Source organism: Pollachius pollachius, assembly GCF_949987615.1.
Source record: "Pollachius pollachius genome assembly, chromosome: 9".
Taxonomy (NCBI): Eukaryota; Metazoa; Chordata; class Actinopteri; order Gadiformes; family Gadidae; genus Pollachius; species Pollachius pollachius.
In genome coordinates, this window is record NC_136942.1 from 11695353 (window position 1) to 11720046 (window position 24694).

The 24694-nt window shown below is 49.6% G+C and overlaps 1 protein-coding gene across 5 annotated transcripts; it reads right to left on the bottom strand.

Moving 5' to 3' along the window:
• Positions 1-102: 102 nt before the first annotated feature.
• phf21ab (PHD finger protein 21Ab) lies at positions 103-24576 on the bottom strand. 5 transcript variants are annotated; one of them, XM_079743815.1, is made up of 19 exons: positions 24343-24576; positions 22519-22558; positions 22287-22300; positions 21491-21589; positions 16592-16624; positions 16176-16241; positions 15745-15939; positions 14226-14441; positions 12499-12594; positions 10970-11278; positions 10749-10844; positions 9854-9905; positions 9680-9759; positions 8896-8956; positions 7069-7205; positions 6148-6303; positions 5844-5919; positions 5363-5466; positions 103-5192 (listed from the first exon to the last, which is right to left on the bottom strand). In XM_079743815.1, the coding sequence occupies exons 4-19, from the start codon at positions 21545-21547 to the stop codon at positions 3906-3908; spliced, it is 3021 nt and encodes a 1006-aa protein (XP_079599941.1). In that variant the 5' UTR covers positions 21548-21589; positions 22287-22300; positions 22519-22558; positions 24343-24576; the 3' UTR covers positions 103-3905. The 5 variants fall into 5 exon arrangements, with proteins under 5 accessions (XP_079599941.1, XP_079599939.1, XP_079599940.1 ...); XM_079743813.1 differs by having other exon boundaries at positions 22287-22338; XM_079743814.1 differs by having other exon boundaries at positions 15793-15939; positions 22287-22338; positions 22455-22558.
• Positions 24577-24694: the final 118 nt, after the last annotated feature.

A 24694-nucleotide genomic window follows, 5' to 3' on the forward strand; every position in this document is an offset into this window, starting at 1 on the left:
GATCCGTGTGTGTAAAGTGTATGTGTGTGGCCCCAGCCTCTCTGCTCCAGGAGCCTTCAGAAGAACAACATTCTCTCCTCCGAGTTCAGACACAGACGACACTTCGCTTTTCACAATTTATTAACAAAATGGTAAAATAAATAAATACAAATTGATCAAATGCTCCTAATATTAAGGTCTTCCCATGTCCCTACAGTATTCCTAAACACTCCCCAGAGGTAATGTCCACCGGACCAGTCACAATGTCAGGCCAACAGAAGACACAAACGAACACATTCCTTTCAAAAGATCATGAAAAAAATACAAACAATTATACAAATATTCATACTGTGTAATTAACAATTTACACATTAGTCAGCACACCACGGTGAACTTCTCTTTATTCGTTTCGCTACAATGCATCTCACCCAACGGAAGATGGAAAAAAGATCTGTTTTTGCCCCCCGACCCCCAGAGGAACCGGAGACGAGAGGAGCCGAGTGACGAGGAGCTGAGAACCGGGGGAGCGGGTTCTAAAGGTTCAGGGGCCGGTTCTAAGGCTGGGGAGGGGACTAGTCAGGAGTAGTGTCTAAGGGTGAAGAGTTGAGTTCTAAGGGTTAAGATAGTTCTAAGGCTGAGGAGAGTTCCAAGGATGAGGATTGTTCTAAGGTTTAGGAGGGTCTGAGGGTAGAGGAGGGTCTGAGGGTAGAGGAGGGTCTAAGGGGAAGGAGGAGGGTCTATGGGGAAGGAGGAGGGTCTATGGGGAAGGAGGAGGGTCTAAGGGGAAGGAGGAGGGTCTAAGTGTAAGGAGGAGGGGCTAAGGGTGAGGATAAGGGATATGTCATGTTTAACAATACTAGAAGGCCACAATCATGACTTGGATTATTTCAACTAATAAATGGCGACATTACAAGATGCTCCAGGAACACGGGCTGGGCTCAGGAAGTGGTGTTGAACAACGTCTGTATGCATAAAGATTTGAACTCCCTCTATTCCACGAGCAGTGAGCGCTAGGACCAGGGCTAGCTGCTCTGCGGCGGCTGATATGTAGCGCATACATATAGGCGTCAACAACCCTGCAGAACTCTTTGGATATATCAGATTCACATCTTGTCACACTTGTTTCTAGAACTAATTCTGATCTCACATCTGGAATATAGCATTAGCGAAGCCAATGAGTGAAGCTAGGTCCATTCAGACTGGGTGGAATGTAGCGACACTGCTGCGTTAGGGAAGTTAAGTTGAGACTGTTGTCACACTACGATGTCCGATCGTTCATCCTCTTGAGAACTTTACAAAACTTTAGAAACAAAGATAAAGCATAATGTATTTTCAACCGCTTTGACAAATGTATAAAAACTTGCATAAGAAGGCATGCGTTCAATCGGACTGAGAATACAGCTGACCTGGTTGGGTTCAAACGCCATCTGCTTATTACAAATGGTTGGCTAACCCAGGGGTACGCTAACCAGAGGGTATGCTAACCAGGGGGTACGCTAACCCAGGGGTACGCTAACCCGGGGGTACGCTAACCGCAGTGTTGGGGGGGCTCTCTGGACTCGTATACAGAGGCAGAATAGAGAAGACATATCTATATATATATCTATATATAGATATATACACATATACATACATACACACATGTATATACACAGAGCCGAATCGGAGACTGTAATACTGGGCAAAAGAAAAGTGCTGCAGTCAGTGAGCGACTCAGAGGACTGGTGACGTTAACCAATCAGATGGATGTAAGGCAACAACACTGAGCGGTCGGACTGGTCCAGTGGACTGGTGACGGGGAGGAGCTAGCCAGGAGGCGTGGTCACAGTGTTTTATCTGCCGTGTGAGGAAGGCACTCCGGGTACCTACTGAGGGAGGAGCAGAGGGGGGAATGTGGTCCAATCTGGCAACCTCCACACCCTGAACATTTGATCCATCTGCCATATTTAGGAATTACTCAGACATCCAAACCCAGGCTGGATAAAAGAAACGTGGAATGGATAATGTGCTAACTTCCAGTTAGCATTTCATTGGGGAACGTACTCGTCTTTACAGTGCCAGCAGTGGAGCCCAGAGCAGGAGCAGCAGATATCAAGGCCAGGCTAGTCGAACACTGAGCGCCGCAGTGACATGATATGAAGAACGGGGAGCTGATCAAACAGCCGATAAAAAAATGGAATTTCTTCGATAGAAAATCAACAGAATTAAACAACAATAACCTCATCATAGTCATGTATGTGGGGGGGGGGGCGGGGGGGGAACACCTTGAGGGTTGAAAAAAAAGAATTTGTTTTATGAAACTTAATTTCCCAGAGTGCATTGCATCGCAAGGCACCATGAGTAGAGCGGGAGACTAGTCACCAATCATACCACCAGTATATACCAGTAATACAACCAGTAGACACCAGTGGTACCAGTAGATGTGATCCGCTCTGCTCACTGTTTCTGCCTCCATGATGTCAGTTCTTCTTCGACCACAGAGATGATCCGGGGAGGGGTCTAAATCAACCTAATGATCCTCAGACACGTATTTGGGGGGGATGGGGGGGGGGGGGGGGGGGGGGGGGCGGGGGGCGGGGGAGAGATACCCTTCTAGAAAAATATTGGCAATGTGTGTGTGTGGCGGCTGGGGTCACATGACAAAGGGAGGGGCTTACGGCAGCTCCTCAATGTACAAAAGGCTCTCAGCACTGGGTGGAATATGCAGCAAGCTTGTGCTTTAATCTCCAGACGATATGATATATCTATAGACATAATCATCTCTATATCTATAGACATAGATATATCTATATCTATGTATGGGGAGTGATCTCTGGGTTCTCAGACAGTAGACTCCTCTTCCCATAATGCACGAGCTCCTCTCAGTCAACCCGTCAGCCAATCCCTGCTGGATTTAGATGCATTGGATTTTGGCAGTTGAGAATTTAACAAAAAGGTATGCGAGGACAAAGTTCTCCGCTTGTAAAGAGGATTCCTTCGTATTAACCACGCCGGTCCATCAGGCTCCGGAACAAAAGCACTTATTCTGAAAACTAGGAAGACCTGAATATGTTTTCCTTTAAAAAGAAACACAGCCCAGAAATAGTTTTGTGTTGTCATTGCAATATTGCAATTTCACATTTAGTGCTCACAGTTGACACTTGACTCACAAATGAAACTCAATCACTACACTGGACCAACATCACTGAAAACAACTTGTAGGCTAACACTCACATGGACACACACCGTCCTCAGCCACCCGGCCTCTAGGACCCAGTCCTCAGCAACCCTGCCTCTAGGGATCAGGACCTAGGACTCTAGGACCCAGTCCTCAGCAACCCAGCCTCTAGGGATCAGGACCTAGGCCTCTAGGACCCAGTCCTCAGCAACCCAGCCTCTAGGGATCAGGACCTAGGCCTCTAGGACCCGGCCTTGGGGCCCGCCTCGAGGGACCAGGACCCAGCCTCTATGTCCGGCTTCTAGGGATCAGGGCCGAGGCCTCCAGGATACCAGGACCTAGAGGCTGATGTGTTGGGTGGTGGGGAGTCGGTCACATTATTCAGGAGACGGTTGGTTGATGCAGGGTGGTTGGGGCAGAACTAATACTGCTGCTTCAGACCACCGGAGCTCCTCTCTGGCTCCAGGTCTCAGGGTCCAGACCAGATACCACCAGACCCTGGTTGGACCCCCATTCCATGGAGCCGTGCCCTGCTGGACGCGGTCTGTCAGAGCAGGCACAGACTGGTGTGGTTAGAGAGTCCATCTCCTCCTCTAATTGGCATGACGACCTCGTCTACCTTCCCAGAGCCCTTTCGTGGGGCTGTATATCTACCATTGACACAGTCTGACAATACGATGCAAACAAACAACATTTATACAGATTGGCAACTTCAGGGCACCCTAAGGTGCAAGCAGAGAGTCTTCTTTTATATATGTCGGGGAACCCGTTACTTCTTAGTGTCCAGAGTACAGAGTGGGTCCAGGAGGGGGGGGCGGCACGACGCTGAGGTTTTGCTGTTGTTGCTGTCAGTCGCCTCTACCTCTGGCACTGTCTCTGAGGCCCCGCAGGCCCCCGAGGGGCCCTCCGGCCTAGGGGCCGCGCCGGCCCCGTGAGCGGCGGACTCGCCCGTACCGTTGGTGGTGGCGGCCCCCTCCGAGCCGCCCGGCCCCGCCTTGGTCTCTACAGCGGGTCCCCCGGGCCCCTGGGGGTCGTCCTCCTCAGGGCAAGCCCCGCTGGTCTCTGCGTGTATCTGAGGGATGGGGTCCCGGGCCTCCTCCGGCTCCGCTGGTCGGGCCACAGCAGGGGGCCACGGGGCTGCGACCGCAGCCTCCCCCGACTCCACTGCCGCCGCGGGGGGCTCTGTGGGGGGGACACCGGCCTGCGTTTCTACAGGAGGTTGGACCTCCGTGGTGGGGACCTCCGTGGTGGGGACCTCCGTGGTGGGGACCTCCGTGGTGGGGACCTTCATGGTGGGGACCTCCATGGTGGGGACCTCCGCGGCGGGGACAAGCCTGGTAGTGACCTCTGCCACAAAGACCTGCGCGATGGGGACCTGCGCGGTGGGGATGGCCTGCTTGACGGGGGTGACCTGCGCAACAGGGACCTGCGCGATGGGGACCTGCGCGATGGGGACCTGCGCGATGGGGACCTGCGCGATGGGAACCTGGGCGATGGGAACCTGCGCGATGGGGACCTGCGCGATGGGGACCTGCGCGATGGGGACCTGCGCGATGGGGACCTGTGAGTTGGGGACCTGTGAGTTGGGGAACTGCGCTGTTGGGACTTGCACAGTGCGGACCTGTGTGGCAGGGACCTGCACGGTAGGGACCTGCACGGTAGGCAGCTGCGCGCTGGGCACCTGCGTGGTGGGCATCTGCGTGGTGGGCACCTGCACGGTGGGCACCTGCACGGTGGGCACCTGCACGGTGGGCACCTGCACGGTGGGCACCTGCATGGTGGGCACCTGCGTGCTGGGCACCTGCACGTCGGGCACCTGCACGCTGGGCACCTGCGCGGTGGGCACCTGCGCGGTGGTCACCTGCGCGGTGGGCACCTGCACCGTGGGGACCGGCACGGTGGGGACCTGCACCTTGGGGACACTGGGCTCTGTCTCCAGAAGAGCCTTGTTGAAGTTGAAGGCCTGGATGAGACGGACCAGATGTTTGACCTTCTCCAGGGACTGGCTCGTCTCCTTCTGACGGGCCAGGATGTTGTTTTTGTTTTCCATGCATTTCTAATGACAGAAGGAAAGAAACTTTGATTAAATTCAATAAATCAATGCCTCTGTTTAACTGTTAGTTACAAGGTGACTACTAGTTTAAGGTTCTACGACTAGTGTCTGTAAGCTAGCATAATGTAGGTTGCTGCGTTAGTTACAGGGTGACTACTAGTTAAGTTGGTTACTGTTATGGAGTTGCTGAGCTGTTTGACTCGCTGCTCCAGTTGTTCTCGCTCCATCTTCAGCTCAGAACTCCACTTCATCAGCTTCTGTTTCTCTTCCTCTTTAGCTGCAACACATCATCGTAACCATGACAACCACATCATAGTAACCATGACAAACACATCATTGTAACCATATCATAGTAACCATGACAACTACGTCATTACAACATAGTAACCAGGACAACCACGTCACCTCATTAGTTAGTGACAACACATTACCGGGACTACGACAATGTAATCTTGGGTTGCGATAACTATGACAACCGCTGCAGCGAAACACACATTACGGTAACTATGACAACCACATCATCTTGAGCTCCGGTGTAGCACACATCCCTGTAACTATGACAACCACACCATCTGGAGCTGCGGTGTAGCACACATCCCTGTAACTATGACAACCACACCATCTGGAGCTGCGGTGCAGCGGGGGATAGATCACCTTCTTTGTAGGCGATGTAGGAGTGAACAATGGCCAGGGTGCCAGGCCATGGGATGGCCTCTTCTTTCTTTAAGATCTGCAAGGGAAGGTTTGTGTCGTCATGGTGACTGTGAGAGGGAGGTCACCACCCAGAAGAGACAACAGGAAGGACAGGAAATGGACTGGATGGATTATGGGATGTCTTATATTTAACAGAATGACATGTGAACATCAAGTGAACCTTACAAAGGAATGAACAGTCCTACAGTGAGCTGCCCTGTTCTCAGCCAGAGGGGCTCTAGGAGCTGCGGCCCGCTGCAGTTACCTGATCTTGACATTTGGGACAGATCCACATGCCTTTAGGAATGGTTTTCAGCGGGGGGTCCAGGCAGTCCAGGTGGTAAACACGCGAACACGTGTCGCACATGAGCAACTGCCCACTGCGCCTGCACACAGTGCAGAAGTCCTCATGGACGTCTCCCTGTGGAACAATCGCACCCATCAGTTCCCCTCGCTACGACACAGGGGGCGGAGCCGCCGGCGCTGTGAGCGGAACAACCGACGCTGTGGGTGGAGCCGCCAACGCTGTGGGCGGAGCCACTCACACTGGGCAGGACCAGTAGGTACTGTGGGAGGAGCCACCCGACACCGTGGGCGGAGCCACCCGACACCGTGGGCGGGGCCACGCTACACTGTGGGCGGAGCCACGCTACACTGTGGGTTTGGTGATCCAACAATGTGGGTGGAGCCATACCACATAGTGAGCGTGTCAGTCCGTCTTTGGACAGAGCCACACGACATAGTGGGCGGGGAAAAGGAGGCTCTATGCTGGCCTAACTTTCAGGTTAATTTGTTACACATTGAGACACTAATGGACCTGGGACACATTCTGACTGTTCACTTTGTAAGGTGGAACCAAACTGTAAATCAACTGATGAGGGATGGCTGCTGATGGAGACGACAGATCGAATGGATGTGGTGCGTGGGGAAACTGGGGTGCAGAGGGGTTACCGGCCAATAGGCTCCGTGTGCTAAATGATAGACAGGGTTACCAGCCAATAGGCTCCGTGTTCTAAATGATAGACAGGGTTACTGGCCAATAGGGCTCCATGTGCTAAATGATAGACAGGGTTATTGGCCAATAGGAAGTATGATGGGTTTGAAACCCTCTGATTGGTTAAGATTAGGAGGGAAAGGGAATCTGTGGCCCGGACTGAGGCCGTCTCCCCCCCCAGTGGTTACTTACATCCCCGGAGGCGGGGCTAGGCAGGGGGAGGGTGTGGGCTGGGGGGGCGGGGGAGGGCTGGTCGGGGGCCGTGATGGAGGGGGGAGTCGGGGTGAGGCTGCACAGCTCCGGCACGCTGGTGTGTTTGGGTGGGCGACCTGGGTGAGATGAGACGACACAGACGCAAAAACAAAGAACAAAAGAAAGATGGAGTAGGGGTGAAGCGAGACAGCGTCCGGGGGACGTACCTTGGAAAGGGAGTCTTCGTTGGCTAGCAGGAGAGAGGGGAGCGGTATAGAGCCATGTTAGTCACACACACACACACACACACACACCAGCCCTGGTTAGCTACATGGACCAGCTCTGGGTTAGCTACATGGGCCAGCTCTGGGTTAGCTACATGGACCAGCTCTGGGTTAGCTACATGGGCCAGCTCTGGGTTAGCTACATGGACCAGCTCTGGGTTAGCTACATGGACCAACTCTGGGTTAGCTACATGGACCAACTCTGGGTTAGCTACATGGACCAACTCTGGGTTAGCTACATGGACCAACTCTGGGTTAGCTACATGGACCAACTCTGGGTTAGCTACATGGACCAACTCTGGGTTAGCTACATGGACCAACTCTGGGTTAGCTACATGGACCAGCTCTGGGTTACCTCTGGATTAGCTACATGGACCAGCTCTGGGTGAGCTACATGGACCAGCTTTGCATTAGCTACATAGACTAGCTCTGGTTTAGCAATAGCATAGCTCTGGGTCATGAACATGGACCAGCTCTTGGTTAAGATACACAGACTAGCTATGGGTTAGCTATATGGACACTAGCTATGGGTCAGCTATGGAGACCAGTTCCACACTAGCATTAGACCTGGACAGTCTGGTGGGTGCTCTGAGACACTGGAGCGCTTTGCCTGTGAAATAAGAATCTGGCTCCTAGCAGGCAGCAGAAGAGCATATAGCGCATTGTAAACCGAGCTGAACACAAACACCACACCACTAGGCACACCACTAGGAGCCCCGGAAACACCAATATGACATTCATTGCCAATTACAGATACTCAAATGCTAATATCAGCCTTTTATCTATATTCCTATGCTAATGCAGACCAACACCGATAATTCTATGCAACGATAGACGGATATCGAAATATTACGATATTATAGAAAAATACTGATATTCCTACACTACTATTGACCATTATCGATATTCCTTCGCTACAATTGACCATTACTGATATCCTTACGCCAGGGCGAGTTTCAGAAACATAACTGGACACCAAATGCCCCCAGTAGTGGACAGACTGGTGGACTGTGCCACATATTTAGGGCTCCACAATAGGAGTCAAGCTTGTAAGAAGAACCCCAAGAGCTCAGTCCCGTAGGAAACAACTTTGCATTTAAATGACAAAGAATCCCGTTCTCAGGGTCGACCCACAAGCCAAGTTGATATTAACAGTGTTTCAAAACAGACTTCTCAAACATACATCGGAAAATACTTCTGTTTTAAGTCGTTAGGATTTCTCACATGAATAGTTAGAAAACAGAACAATCATGGTAACCAGAAAAAGGTCAGTTTACAGTCGTCATACTTGCCCAATGATCCATCGGTGTGTTGCCAAGACTGTCTAGAGAAGTATTCCCTAAAAGCTTATAGAAGTAGTTTTAACTTACAATTTGCAGAACTAGGTTAATCTCTTACAAAATCTAGCCCTGCTAATACCGACTAAGTCTAGTACATGGATACAAGTAGTTATAGTTATAGTACTTCTAGTACTTTTAGTTCCATTAGATCTAGTACTTCTGTACTTTTAGTTCTAGTCAGTAGTAAGTAACCCAGTACCGACCTCTTTTCCTGGTCCCTTGATGAAGAGGGCTGTTGAGATAGCTCACTGCACTTCTTTTCCTCTGCATGGGAAAAACCACAACAAGATGAACAAAAGCTTACAGTAGAAAGGAGATCACGGCAAGATGAACGTCAGGGTAGACCGCCCATAGAACCTCTGCATAGCGGACCGACAGAGAACGCAAATCACAACACTGAGGGGAACCATCCCATTTTATTGACAGAAGGGAGTCGAGGTTCAGACCACCATGATGTGGTCAACACCCTATGAAGCAGTCCTCTTATAATAGCGCAGTGGTTCTCTAACTGTCTCTACTAGTGTACCCCCTCTAGGATATTCTTTCAGCTGAGTACCCCCTTCACAATAAAATGTATATAAATAATGGATGTGCATTCTATTTGCCAGTGAAAACATGAACATTAAAAGGGTGCAAATACTCACAATTTAGTGAGAAACATGGGCCTCTTCTTTTTTGAAAAAAGTACCCCAGCAGTACTCTAAAGTACCCCTAGGGGTAGGCTTACCCCATTTGAGAACCACTGTATGAGAACAGCCCTTTAAGACCCCTAAAGACAGAAAGTGACGCCGCCCCTTTAAGACCCCTAAAGACGGAGTGTGACGCCGCCCCTTTAAGACCCCTAAAGACGGAGTGTACTGCCGCCCCTTTAAGACCCCTAAAGAAGAAGTGACACCGCCCCTTTAAGACCCCTAAAGTCGGAGAGTGACACTGCCCCTTTAAGACCCCTACAGATGGAGATCCCCAGCCCAGCGGTCTGTTCTGTACCTCGGGTTCGAACACAGCGCCGCTGTACACCGGGTTGGCTGTGGTTCTGCGTTTCCTCTCCTGCCGCCGGCTCTGTATCTCTGAGAGGAAACATGAGTGAGTAGGGGAGGACCAATCAGAAGGGACCAAACCGAAGGCCCTGGGGACAGAGCAGAAGGCAGAGCGGACACCTACCCTCCAGGTGGTCGTAGGTCACCAGCCCCAGAGACACCATGAAGGCCAGTTTCTGAAGGCAACAAAAGGAGATGTAGATTATGTAGACCACGTTGTACAGCTCCAGGAGCAGCCGGTCTACAGGTGCTCTTTTAGGGTGGGCACCTCCAGCCAGCCACCTCATAATGCACACTGTTGGTCCTTACTATCTATCTATCTATCCATCCATCCTATCCTGTGTCTTCCACTGCTGCTGAGCTGTAACACAGGGGATTAATAAGGTTTTATCTACATCAATTCAGCCTTCTGAGACGCTGATTCTGATCCGTCTGCAGAACGGCACCAAAACCTGCAGAAGAGCTATCTGGAAGTGGAGGTGATGAACAAACCTCAACTAGTCGTTCATAAACTAACCGAAGAATGGAGCAGGAAACAATGAGCTGGCCGTCAGTTACAAACAGCAGTAGCACTGTTAGCATTACACGCTTTACCCTGTGACAGTTCTTCTCAGTCCAGGTGTGGGGACTAGGAAGCTAACAGTGCCAATGTACCTATGGAGGCTAGGTGCTCATAGTGCTAATGTACCTGTGAAGGCTAGGGGCTAACAGTGCTAATGTACCTGAGGAGGCTAGGAGCTATCAGTGATAATGTACCTCTGGATACTAGGAGCTAACATTGCTAATGTACCTGTGGAGGCTAGGAGCTAACAGTGATAATGTACCTCTGGAGACTAGGAGCTAACATTGCTAATGTACCTGTGGAGGCTAGGAGCTAGCAGGGCTAATGTAGCTGTGGAGGCTTGGAGCTAATGTACCTGTGGAGGCTAGGAGCTAACAGTGCTAATGTACCTGTGGAGGCTAGCCGCTAACAGTGCTAATGTACCTGTGGAGGCTAGGCGCTAACAGTGCTAATGTACCTGTGGATTATCCTCTCTCTTTTGTCGGGGAGGCGGGGTTAAAGAGGGGGTGGAGACTACAGTCTTCAGCTCTCGTCCTCCCACCAACTTCACCATCTGAAGAGAGAAGGAGAGAAGGAAAAAAAGAGAAAAGGAGAGCGGGAGGGAGGGAGGGAGGGGGTGTAAATACGAGAGCCCAGATCAACAGCATCATGCTTTGTGTCCTCAGTCCTCTTCTTTACCTTGGCCGCGTCCAGGCTGCTGATTGGTTGTGTGGAGCTGGGAGGGGGCGGCGCCGGACTCCCGATTGGCTGTGTGGCGCCGTGGGGGGCAGGGTTTAGCCGGGCGCTGGTGGTGATGACGATGCCCGTCAGGGTGGTGGGCGGGGTCTGGCCATTGAGGATGCGCAGCTGGTGGATGGGGGTGACGGAGGAGGGCCCGATCTTGGCGGCCACCATCACCGGCCTCTGGTGCAGCGCGGGCGCCGCCATCATGGGGGGCGGGGCTGGGGCGATGGCCACGTTGGTGACCGGGATGGACTTGGGGCGGACCTGAACCAGACCACACACAGGGGTCAGAGACTGGTCCTACTGGGCTCGGTCTATATACAGGCCACTGGTAACACTGAGATACGTCTTTATACACAGGTCACTGGTAACACTGGGCTGGCTCAATATACAGGTCACTGGGCTAGTCCCACTGGGCTGGGTCAATATACAGGTCACTGGTAACACTTGGCTGGTCCCACTTGGCTAGGGCTATATACACACACACAAGTCACTGGTCCCACTGGGCTAGTTTCATCTACCACTGGCTTCACCCAGTGGTAACTGGATTGAGATTAGCCTTGCTACATGGCTGGCAATACCAGTATGGGCCAATATAGCAGTTAATCTCCATGATTAAACATGTCAGACTATCGGTGAATACAAGACGGCTTACTATTAAATATGAAAACTCCAAGAGGCTTCAAGCAGCAACATAAACAACAGTTAAGCTGCAGGCAACATACACACACACACACACACAGTCAACAATGGGAGTAGGGAGTGAGGAGTAGGAGCAGGGGGCGAGGAGCAGGGGGCGAGGGGTAGGGGGCGAGGAGCAGGGGGCGAGGAGCAGGGGGTGAGGAGCAGGGGGTGAGGAGCAGGGCGTGAGGGGTAGGGGTAGGGGGTGAGGGGCAGGGGGTGAGGGGCAGGGGGTGAGGAGCAGGGGGTGAGGGGCAGGGGGTGAGGGGCAGGGGGTGAGGAGCAGGGGGTGAGGGGCAGGGGGTGAGGGGCAGGGGGTGAGGAGCAGGGGGTGAGGGGTAGGGGGTGAGGGGCAGGGGGTGAGGAGCAGGGGGTGAGGGGTAGGGGTTGAGTGGTAGGGGGTGAGGAGCAGGGGGTGAGGAGCAGGGGGTGAGGAGCAGGGGGTGAGGAGCAGGGGGTGAGGGGTAGGGGTGAGGGGTAGGGGGTGAGGGGTAGGGGGTGAGGAGCAGGGGGTGAGGAGCAGGGGGTGAGGAGCAGGGGGTGAGGAGTAGGGGTGAGTGGTAGGGGGTGAGGGGTAGGGGGTGAGGGGTAGGGGTGAGGGGTAGGGGTGAGGGGTAGGCAGGGAATAGCAGAATTAAAAACAGTAGCAGCAACAAAGGAAGCACACTCAGTGTTTGAGTGCCAGGGTGCAGGCAGCGGTGTTCACTGCCCTCTGCTCGAGAACGCCTGCCTCACAGTGGGGGGCGGGGCACAGAGACTGGTGAGACTGGGTGGGTTTGGGGGCGGGTCTTACAGTGACGCACCTGTGGCTGTAAAGAGGGCCGAGGCGTCAGTCTAGGAGGAGGGACAAACTGAGGAACTTTGATTGGCTGGGCTGAGGAGTTGGCGGTAGCCTGCACCTAAGACAAACCACAGCAGCACATGTGGACGGCGGGCAGCACTGCAGCTACGTCACACATGTGGACGGCAGGCAGCACTGCAGCTACGTCACACATGTGGACGGCTGGCAGCACCACGAGCTACGTCACACATGTGGGCTATGAGACGGCTCCACACAGGATGAGCAGAAATACAGGATGTTAATGGTAATCTCTGGTATGGTCACAGTAATACCCCTACTGTGGGTGTATCGGTACACAAATACCCAGGAACCATACCAGGCCTCTTCTGACTGGGTTCTACAGAACTACGGCATTAGGGTTTGGCTTTAGAGATACTGAAGTGCCCTTGAGTCGTAAACAGTTGGGAACCGTCAACCTAGATGTGATCATGTGTTCGTAGCTCGAAGATGTTTACCTCGGTAAGAAGGTCACCAATCACAGCCAATACACAAGGACTTCATAGTACAGTTGGCTAACCAATCAACTAACCAACCTGCCATAGTATGGTAAGCTAACCAATCAACTAACTAACCAACCATAGTAGGGTGAGCTAACCAATCAACTAACTAACCAATCATAGTAGGGTCGGTTAACCAATCAACTAACTAACCTACCAAAGTAGGGTTGGCTAACCAATCAACTAACTAACCTACCAAAGTAGGGTGAGCTAACCAATCAACTAACTAACCTGCCATAGTAGGGCTAGCTAACCAATCAACTAACTAACCTACCATAGTAGGGTGAGCTAACCAATCAACTAATTAACCTGCCATAGTAGGGTTAGCAGGGATACAGTAAAGGCTGATCTTAACAAATTCGCTAGGCAGTAGAGGAGGTCAGAACTAACCAACTAACTATAATACAGTTGGCAATAGAGGAGGTTCTAAACTAACCAACTAACTACATTACCGTTGGCAGTAGAGGAGGTTCTGAACTAACCAACTAACTATATTAAGGAAGGCAGTAGAGGAGATTCTGAGCTCACCAAATAACTATATTACAGTTAGCAGTAGAGGAAGTTCTAAACTAACCAACTAACTATATTAGAGTAGGCAGTAGAGGAGGTTCTGAACTAACCAACCAACTATATTACTGTTGAAAGTAGAGGAGGTTCTAAACTAACCAACCAACTATATTAGTGTTGAAAGTAGAGGAGGTTCTGACCTAGCTGACTATAGTAGTTAGTAGCAGGCCCACAGAACCCAGAAGGTATTCAGACCTTCCCTTTCTCTTATGTTAAAGAGTTGTCCCCCATTAGGTTAACAGAGTTAGGGCTAGGGTAGCCCAGGACGAGGCAGTAAGGGTCAAACCCCCACTGCAGTCTGAAGGTAGAGCGGCGATAGGGGAAAGAACCAAACACACAGGAGGCTGCAGCAGGGCGCCCTGTTAGGTGAACCGCGCAGCTGTGCTCCATATCTGCGCTTCACAACAGATCATCATCTGTAGGTTAGCCGCGGCATAGGCTGTTATATCAAGCCAACTAGCCAGCGAGATAACTTGCTCAATAAGTATCTGGCCACCTAGATAACCAGCTAGCTAACTTACTGACTAACTAGCTAGGTAATTAAAGTAAGGTGCAAAAAACAGGACAGGCTGTTCGTAACCTACCAACTAGCCAACCCTAAGAACATTCCTTCAGGAGGACTTACCACGAGGCGCACCGGCTCAGAGATCTGATTGGTCGGTTTGCCGGTGACCTGGAGGTTTATTGGGGCATTCAGGGAGTCCGGTTTGCTGATGGCTGTGGTTACCATAGCAACGGCAGGGGTGCGTTGTGGCAGGACTGCGGCCGGTAGGGTGGGCGTGGCTGCAGCTTTAAGGACCAGAGGTATCGTCTTTGTGAGGACCGGGGTGACGGTCAGAGTCTTTAGGGAAACACACACACAGTTAGTGTTTAACTGAGGACCAGGGTGACGGTCAGAGTCTGTAGAGAAACACACACACAGTTAGTGTCTAACTGAGGACCAGGGTGACGGTCAGAGTCTGTAGAGAAACACACACACAGTTAGTGTCTAACTGAGGACCAGGGTGACAGTCAAGAGTCTTTAGGGAAACACACACACAGTTAGTGTCTAACTGAGGACCAGGGTGACGGTCAGAGTCTGTAGAGAAACACACACACAGTTAGTGTCTAACTGAGGACCAGGGTGACGGTCAAAGTCTTTAGAGAAACAAACAGAGTTAGTGTCTAACTGAGGACCAGGGTGACGGTCAGTCTTTAGAGAAACACACACACAGTTAGTGTCTCACTGAGGACCTGGGTGACGGTCAGAGTCTTTAGAGAAACAAACAGAGTTAGTGTCTAACTGAGGACCAGGGTGACAGTCAAGAGTCTGTAGAGAAACACACACAGTTAGTGGCTGAGTGAAGACCTGGGTGACAAGAGTCTAAAGAAACAAACACACAGTTAATGTCTTAGTGAGGACCGGGTTGATGGTAAGAGTCTGTAGAGAAACACACACACAGTTGATGTCTTAGTGAGGACCAGGGTTACAAGAGTCTGTAAAGAAACACACACACAGTTAGTGTCTTAGTGAGGAACAGGGTTACAAGAGTCTGTAAAGAAACACACACAGTTAGTGTCTTAGTGAGGAACGGGGTTACAAGAGTCTGTAAAGAAACACACACAGTTAGTGTCTTAGTGGGGACCAGGGTGATGGTCAGAGTCTGTAAAGAAACACACAGTTAATGTCTTAGTGAGGACTGGGGTGAGAGTCAAAGTCTGTAAAGAAACACACACAGTTAGTGTCTTACTGAGGACCAGGGTGACAGTCAGAGTCTGTTGAAAAACACACACAGTTAGTGTCTTACTGGAGACCGGGGTGATGGCACATTAGGGATGTTACTTTGCGTGTGTGTATATGTGTGAATATGTGTACATCAGTGTGTATGAGTGTAAAGAGTGGATGCATATGAGTTGTTGTGTGAACAGAGTGTGTTAGGCCAGACTACAGAGTGTGTATGTGTGAAGTGAGTACAGAGTGTGTGTGTGTGTATGAGTGCGTGAATACAGAGTATGTGTGTGTGCGTTTGTGCATGTATGAGTGTGTGTGCGTAGAGTGTGTTGACAGTGCGTGAATACTGAGTGTGTGAGTGTGTGTGTACTGCGTGTGTGAGTGTACAGAGTGTGTGCGGATGTGTGTAGGTGTGTGTCTCTAAGTGGGTGACCTGCTGCAGTTGTCCAGTGGGCCGGCCAGGCTGAACGGGGGGACTCACTAGAAGGCCAGCCTGTTTGTTGTCACCCCCCATTGGCTGGCTTCCCAGCTTGTGGTCGCCCCCTCCTGGTGGGCCGTGGACTGGCAGCTTGCTCTCCGGGTCCTGCTTCACCAGAATCTCCTTCCTCAGCTGCTCCACCACCTTTTTCTGCCGAAGACAACAGAAACCAGAGTTTGGGTTACTGCATGTCCCCCGTGCTGCGTGGCGCATCCCCCCCCAGCTAAGAGGTGGCTACTCAGCCATTAGGCGTTGAAAGTGGATGGTGAGGTTCTGTTGCTGGTCCTGTGCTGGTCTACAGACCAGGGACGCTGGTCCTCTGCTGGTCTCAAGACCAGGGAGGCTGGTCTCTGGTGTTCAGTGCGGACCAGGGGGGCTGGTCTCACCTGTTTTTCACTGAGCGCTGTGATTTTGGCTTGGAGTTCATGGAGCTGTTTCTTCAGATCAGCGTTCTGAAAGTAAAACAGAAGGTGAAATCAAGGTCAACGCTAGGATATTCCAAGGTCATTTTTCCCACCAAGCTCCCCAAATATAAACATTGCTAGTATGAAAGTAACTAACCAATGTAGAGTATGAAGCCAAGCAAAAACAAGACTGACGGACAGAAAGGCAGCGCCTCCACAAGAATACTTCAACGGTATTCAACAGAATGTTTGCATTTCAGACAAGTGGCCCTCATGGTTACACATTAATTAAAAAAAATTTGGGCGGGGTTAGGATAAAATAATAAAGTGATGTTGTATAACAGATGGAGAGGAAGCACAAAGAGAGACGGTGAGAAGAGGGGCAGCGGATCACCTACCTCTGGGTCCTGCTTCATCTGAGCCACCAGTTTCTGAGGAGAGAACGGAAATGTTTAGTATGTGGCGCCCTCCAGTGGACAGAGCAGGCACTGCCACAGGCCCTCTGGACCTGTAGCAGCATAAACAACCTTGTCTCCTTATATTAACAATACTCTTCAACGCCATTCATATGATCAGTGAAGCCGATCAAAATCCTGTCTTTTACAGCAACAAGGAAATAAAAAAACAATTATTTCAGCAGCACAAATACTGATCAATTACATTCAGGGCGTTTAGCAGATGCTTTTATCCAAAGCGACTTACAATAAGTTAATTTGTCAGAAGAAAGAGAAACAATATACCGCTGTTGGTACAGTAAGGATGTTCATAGAAGCAAGTGCCAAGCACTTACAATCACTAGGTTAACCTTTTCCCTGTACACGCAGAGATAGCTAGGATACAATGCTACACTACAAGTACTGTTTTTAAGTGCAAGGACGTACGATTTACAATAAGTGCGTAAGAGGGGTGTGGGCTGAGGGTGACATATCCTGACAGATGTAAAGGTGTATAATAGTGAAGGTGGTGCTGAGGGGGAAGAGAGGACATTTCAGCGTCTGAGGGCTGGGAGCATTGCAGAGAGACAAGTTGCAGCTTGTAGCTGAATTCTTTTAGAAGAGCGCTACACACACTCTGGTGCAGCTCGAGCATGAAAGCATTTCTCAGCCTCTCGTCTAATTAAAAGTTAATTAATAGTGTGTTAAAAGTTAAGTGTAGTGCTTTGGAAACATTTCCCAAAGTGATGACACTAAAGACCTCCGTGCCCTGGCTTCCTAACATGGTCAACAGCTCCCTCTGGGGTTCAGAAGATTGGCAACAACGTCAACATGTACTAGTTGAGCTGGGTCTGGAACCCGTTCTGGAGTTCCCAGATGGTAGTGGTAACGCCATATTAACGGATACATGTACTGTTACAGCAACTAGGTTAGTTAGGAGCTAATCTAAAAGATAGAGATACTGCTATGTGTGTCTATATATACTGCTATATGTACCCATGCAGACCGTAGCATGTTAGTAAGACTTGGTTACCCAATGCATTCAGCTTATTGACCGATAGATATATCTCTTTAGGGTTAGAGACGTTTTCTACTTTACTACTTTACTTTACTTTACAGGGCAGTGGCCACTCTACCGTACCCCAGGGCAGTAGCCAGTCTACCCCACCCCAGGGCAGTGGCCACTCTACCCCACCCCAGGGCAGTAGCCAGTCTACCCCACCCCAGGGCAGTGGCCACTCTACCCCACCCCAGGGCAGTGGCCACTCTACCCCACCCCAGGGCAGTAGCCAGTCTACCCCACCCCAGGGCAGTGGCCATTCTACCCCACCCCAGGGCAGTAGCCAGTCTACCCCACCCCAGGGCAGTAGCCAGTCCACCCCACCCCAGGGCAGTGGCCTCTCTACCCCACCCCAGTAGCCAGTCTACCGTACACCCAGTGCAGTAGCGAGTCTACCGTACCCCAGTATGCAAAAAATACCCATAAATAATAATCGTACATAAAATTGACCTCATTTAGCAGACTGTTTATTATGGTTTCATTCTATGATCATTATTACTTTCCACTAATTCCCCATGTCCAGGGTCGGTTTGGACCAGTATTTTGGACAGCTCATATGCGTTACCCCCACCTACGCTTATAACCTGCAGCGTATCCCTGCTGTAGAGCTGGAAGGACACACTTCAACAGAGAGTAGAAGGTTCTATCCATTGAACTGTTGTAATGTTACATATCCAGTTGAATTGCATTCTAGTTAGGCTATGTTTAGGGCGGGGTACTTCGTAATGAGCTAATGGTGTCAGATATTGACAGAGCGCCGGCTCTGTAGAGAGGAGTGCTGCTGCCTGTCTCCTGGGCAGGTCAACACTGCTAGGTAATGATGAACAACATACATTCCAATCCAAGACTGAATAAATTATAACAAAGAAGTGCTTGCTTTATTCAGAATAGGTAAATCCAGGCTGGCAACTCTGAAACAAAAGACGACACTCAGAATGGAGCTTACAGCTGCAGTCGTAGCGGTCAAGAGGTGGCACTGAGAAGCACCACACTTTGACAGGATAGATCCATCTTCTGGAGCCAAAGATCAACAGTGCTGAGGTCCATCAACTCCCAAACCACACACTTCCAACATTTGGAGAAAAGCGGATCTCTTTAGTAAAGAGACCACTGATGAATAAAAATGGAGATCTGATAGCCCAAGGAAAACCAAGATGAAGCCGCTAGAAGACGTAGGGCGGACAGCTTCTAAAGCTGGAGGAGAGGAAATTTTCTGGAAGCCAGACCGAATAGCCAAAACTCCCTTGGAATCTGCAATCTCTGCTAATGATCCAGAAATCCAACAAGACATCCCATTGAACATCAGTCAAACCCCACACACAAGATCCACCATTCCAGGTCTGAAAGAAGGACCTTCAGACCTGTGAGTGAAAGGTTGAGAAGGCCATTCAAGTCTTTAAAGCCACACTACGCGTTCATGTCCTGAACGCCAGGTCCAAGTCCTCTCATATTCAAGTTAGACCCATCAGTGCTAGAAGATGGCATCATGTTTCAACAGAAGCAGTCCTGTACTTCCTGGACGTGGTGCTGGATGATGACTTCTGAGAGCAGGTGATCGCCAGTTTGAGCAGCGACGCCTGAAGAGGCCAAACAGGGTCTTTTCTCAACCTTCATGTATCCACACTATTGTTACGATATATCCAGGAACCAAGCTTGTGCAAATAGTTATCATACCCATAAATAACTATTCCAGACCCAATTCCATTGTGTACAACTGCATCAACCACAAGACATATGGAAGCTTAACCAATTAACTTGCACATAACACAGCGCGTATCTTTTTACTTTCACTAAGTTATATCAAAATAATAGTTATATTTCATACCTTGGTCACCATGTATGCAACCATTTACTGTATTCAAATTTGACAAAGTTTAGAAACTGGTGGGCCAAATATTTAGCTTTTAATAAATAAATTCAATTGTTTGTGTCGGATCAGTACCTGGCATCGGCACCTGGCATTCTAATGTGGGCGCGTTGCAACCATAAGAGATTTAAGAATTGGACTAGTGACCAGAGGATTAAGACTTGACTTGGACTAGTGACCAGAGGATTAAGACATGACTTTGACTAGTGACCAGAGGATTAATACATGACCTGGACCAGTGACCAGAGGATTACGATTTGACCTGAACTAGTGACCAGAGAATTAAGATTTGACTTTGACTAGTGACCAGAGGATTAAGACATGACCTGGACCAGTGACCAGAGTCTGTAGACTTGGACTAGTGACCAGGGGATTACGATTTGACCTGGACTAGTGACCAGAGGATTAAGACTTGACCTCGACTATTGACCAGAGGATTAAGACTTGACCTCGACTAGTGACCAGAGGATTAAGACTTGACCCAGTGACCAGAGTCTTTAGACTTGACTTAGACCAGTGACCAGAGTCTTTAGTCTTGACTTGGACTGTGTGGTTGTCCTCTTATGGCTGGTTCAGACTACACGATTTTGCCCCGATTCGTTCGTCGCAGACAAATTTGCGAGTCGTACACGATTTTGAAAGGTCGGCAACGAGACGAGGTCTTGAAATGTGACATGCTTGTGATCTGCGATGTTATCGTCTGCGCCGTTCGAAAACCCCACGACGAAAGGCTTGGCATGTCAGAATTTTTGGGGGAATCACATGACGTATCCATTGTTGACATGAGGGAACCAAGCCCCCAGTTGCGTGAGGAAACCCCACGAAAAGCTGGAGCTCACGCGCAGTGTTTACCAACTGACTTCACTGCACTACGCTGAGTACACAGTAACTACTACAAAAATGTATACGATCAATAGCAAGAAGAAGAATGCTAATAAAGAAAACGAGAGAAAATGGAACACCATAATGGAGACAACTTTGGTTGAAATGTGGCAGCAACCTCCCTGTATTTTCGACGTGTCCACAAAGGAGTTCCACGATAGGGTGAAGGTATACAGCCTGGGGAAAAATAGCCGACGCCCTTGACCTACCATCTGACCTCAACATCTGTTGACGTGCTAATAGCTATCATAACCTATCATAAACCTCAAACCACCAGCATAATGCCTAGTGCTAGGTACTCGGGATCCATTGTTGATGCTCTGTTGCTAGGCTACGTTGTTGCTGCGGGTACTTTGTATCGCTCATGTCACGCGCAACGCAACTACTGTGAGGAGTTGCTGCATTTAGCAGATATAAAAACTACTGGAACCTTTATGACAAAAATGTAAAAAACATTTATGTCAGTTCTAAACCTTAGATTTTCTAAATATCTTGCAAACGTTAATGATACATAGTAGAGAGCATCGCACCCTCGAATCTTGTAGCGTAGCCAGTCTTCCGACGAGACAAGGCCCGATTTCCTGGCTCTGTGATCGTATAGTGTGACATGTTAAATCGTGGAGGAATATCTGAGAATCGTGTAGTCTGAACCAGCCATTAGGAGTTGCACTTGATGGATTTCTGAAATTTGTAACTGCATTTGTGGATTTATATCGATGTGATGGCAACACAGTGATACACATGGTGATAATCAGTGCTCTGACTGCATCCATGGTGGTAACATACTCCATAGCCCTCCGAGTATGGCTCTCTGATATGGAACTGATTCTTCATCTCAGTGATGTTTACTTGCACTGCGGTATGTTGTTATAGAGTGCGTTTGCCAACACAATGGTGTGCAGTTGCGTCAATAGTTTAGTTTTCACAGAAGAGTGATGGCCTACTTTTAGTTATCGACCAGGGAAACAACCTTGAAAACTAACGTCTCCAAACTATTGCTCAGGAGGAGCATGACGGTCAGGGTACCAGTGCCCCTCGTGAGATCACAGCCTACCTGATGGACCTGGATCTCCACCTTCAGAGCCTCCTGTAGGATCTGGAGCTCCATCATGGGTCCACTCAGTCTCACAGCTGGGTCAGGGCAAAGTTCAGCCTACACACACACACACACACACACACACACACACAATAATAATACATTCATGATGTAATACATATGCCGGGGCTTAGGGATGCTTTACTTTTAAAAGTGCAGAATACTTTCTTAACAATATTCAAGGGATGACAGCAGGGTACTTCTACGCAGTGGTCATTATTGGGGTTATCCTCCCAGCTTTGCTGTATCTCAGCCTCTGTTCTGTTCTAATGGATAAAGTCCAGCCCACATGGGCAGATGAAGGTATCAGGAGCTGTGGTTCATCTGGGTATTAATCGGGAAAAGAGAGAAGGTCCTCGTCTTCCCTGGTGTTCCTACATGACCCTGCTGCTGGGACCTCCTCTTCCTCAGAAGAGGATAGAAGGTTAAGCAGAGAACCAACCCATACTGGATTCTAGAAGGCCGATATTAGGACATCAGCCGTCATTTGAATGACATAGTGGTGTCCTGGAGTGGAGCAGCCCCTTGATTGGCCACAGTAGAGGATGTATTTGTATGCAATTACGTTTGTAAATTGACACCATTTCTAAAGTCTTTATATCGCAAACATATACGTTGATACCGATATATCTGTGATTGGCCGATATCTGCCAATAAAATCAGCCAACTGATATATGGGTCGGGCTCTATTCTACTATAGTTGGAATTATTTTGGTATATTGCAATCCCATTACAGTTTGATTGAAAATCGTACCTTACCACCCGCTCCTGTTGGAAGACCATCCAATTGAAGCATCAAAGAAGCGCTGAGGAGAGGAGACGAGATATTAGGAGAGGAGACGAGATGTTAGGAGACGAGACGAGAGGTTAGGAGAGGAGAGAGGATGGAGCTGAACCAGAGGTGGTGTGGCGCTGGACTCACCACGTGTTCAGGGGAAGGGCTCTCCTCTCTGAGAGGAACTCCTCTGGCTTTTAGCACCACTTACCAGTTTGCTTTCAACTGGGTGCCACTGCAGCACTGCTGGCCTGTTTGGAACAACAGAAACATCCTCTCTTTAGATCACGAGTGGAGACCAGAGGCCTGTTTCTTGGTAATTTAAATATAATATAATGTTCGGTGATATATCATTAAAAAACAAATTCTCTTGGTATAAAATTATTAAAAAACATATAAACATTTGATTGTATGAAATCAAAACATTGTACTTGGCCTGGTGTATACGGAACACATTTCAGTTAACGTCCTACAGTTCATCTTAGTATAATACATATTTTTCTTTATAACATAATCTGATGTATTAGAGTTGTAATATGGAGCAATGAGTACAACAGCAACTCAGCCTGGTGGAAAACTCCTAGTTTCCAGGCAACACACACGCGCACACCAAGGAGTAACACACACACACACACACACACACCAAGGAGTAACACACACACTAAGGAGCAACAAACACACACAACCACCGAGGAGAAGCACACACACCAAGGAGTAACACACACACACACACACACACCAAGGAGCCACAGACACAAACCAAGGAGCAACACACACACACACACCAAGTAGCAACAAACACACACACACACATCAAGGAGCAACACACACACCTAGGAGCCACAGACACAAACCAAGAAGCAACACACACACACACACACAATCACAAACACCAAGTAGCAACAAACACACACACATCAAGGAGCAACACACACACACACACACACACCAAGTAGCAAGTAGCACTAGAAACGCACAACACACGGAGGACGTACAGCAGAAGACAACAGAAACTCGAGGCTCCATCTAACAGGTGATTAAAGTGATGAGGCTCTCACTACCAGCCTCACAACAGCCGCGGTGGCTCACAGGTCCTCCTACAGATGGACTCTGTTTACACTAGAAATTAGGACCAGGTCCCTGTGTGTGTCTCCTCAGTCCCATTCCGCCATAAGAGGACCTGTTAATGGACCCCAAGTTATCTCAATAACTTAAAAAAAGACACCGACGGAGACACGGATCGGAGCAAAATGGAGGTTTTTGGAGAAAACCATTCCGAAAGTGATATTGATGTGAAGGACCGACCTGGAGATGTTTTATAACCTCTATTACATCTTACTATGGCCCTCAGCTCTACAACTGAACACTTACTGGGGGTTTATTTAACACCGTGAGACCCTGCTGTCAGGATTACTGGACATTTCACTCCTTAAAATGCATTTTGGTGTTTAAACTGCGGGTTTATCCTTCCACCACAAAGCTGCACCTCCGGATCCTCCCGGAGGAGAACAAGTGCCGCTACGCTAGCAAGTAGCTAGCTAGCCTCGCCGGCTATCAGTAGCGGAGTAGCCAGAGGAGTGGAAGTGAATGGGTATGTTAGCCGAAATAGCTACTGCTATGAGCAACAACGATAACCCATCCGATATCATAACTTATGCTTCGGAACTCAACAACCGTGGACTTGAAAATTAACACAAACAGTAAAACAATGTCCCGTCGACACGTGTTAACGTCTAAATGAGGGGTTTGTGGGGCCGGGGTGACAGTTGGAGCGGCGGCGGTAGAAGTTGAGCGTCGGCCGCTCCGCGCTACGGCGGCGCTCCGCCAATAGGAGGGCGCCTCAACTCTCTCCATGTCCTCACACGCAGCACCGCACACACACACACGTTCACACACACGCACGCACACACATTCACTCACACACACACTCACACACACCGTTCAGACAGAGTGGGGCGAAAAGAGCAAAAATGAAAGTTATGCGATAAAAAGAAAAGCAGCCCAGCGTGCACTACTTCCTCTCCTCTGGACTCACAGAGCAGCGGCGGTCCTCTTCTCCTCCTCTCACAATTAATTAAATAAATATTAAAAACAACCCAATAACCACTCCGCCGCGTCCGCAGCGTGGCCTCAGCGCCGACAGAGGCTCCCCGGGTCTCTGGGGGAGAGAGGAGAGCAGATCCGGACGGGTTTCGAACTAGTTAAAATAGAACGGGTCCAAAAAAGAGGAGAAACTGAGGTACAAAACAAGAACTCTTCTTCAGTCTCATTCACCACGGCCTGAGCACTCACAGCGATCACTGCGCCGGAGAGGAGGGAGAAGAAGAGGGGGGGTGCACAAACTAGTTCAAACGCGGAGCTAGTGAACACTTTTCAGTGCGAAACTG

What these genes read in the sequence shown, in the direction of transcription:
- phf21ab (XM_079743813.1), bottom strand. Translation starts at nt 22,328, where the DNA reads ATGCTTCAATTGGATGGTCTTCCAACAGGAGCGGGTGGTAAG. An exon ending in CCACTGGACAACTGCAGCAG is followed by an intron (nt 14,442 to 15,744) that starts GTCACCCACTTA and finishes GTTTCCCTAAAG; the next exon opens with ACTCTGACCGTCACCCCGGT. An exon ending in GCGCTGTGTTCGAACCCGAG is followed by an intron (nt 8,957 to 9,679) that starts GTACAGAACAGA and finishes TTTCCCATGCAG; the next exon opens with AGGAAAAGAAGTGCAGTGAG.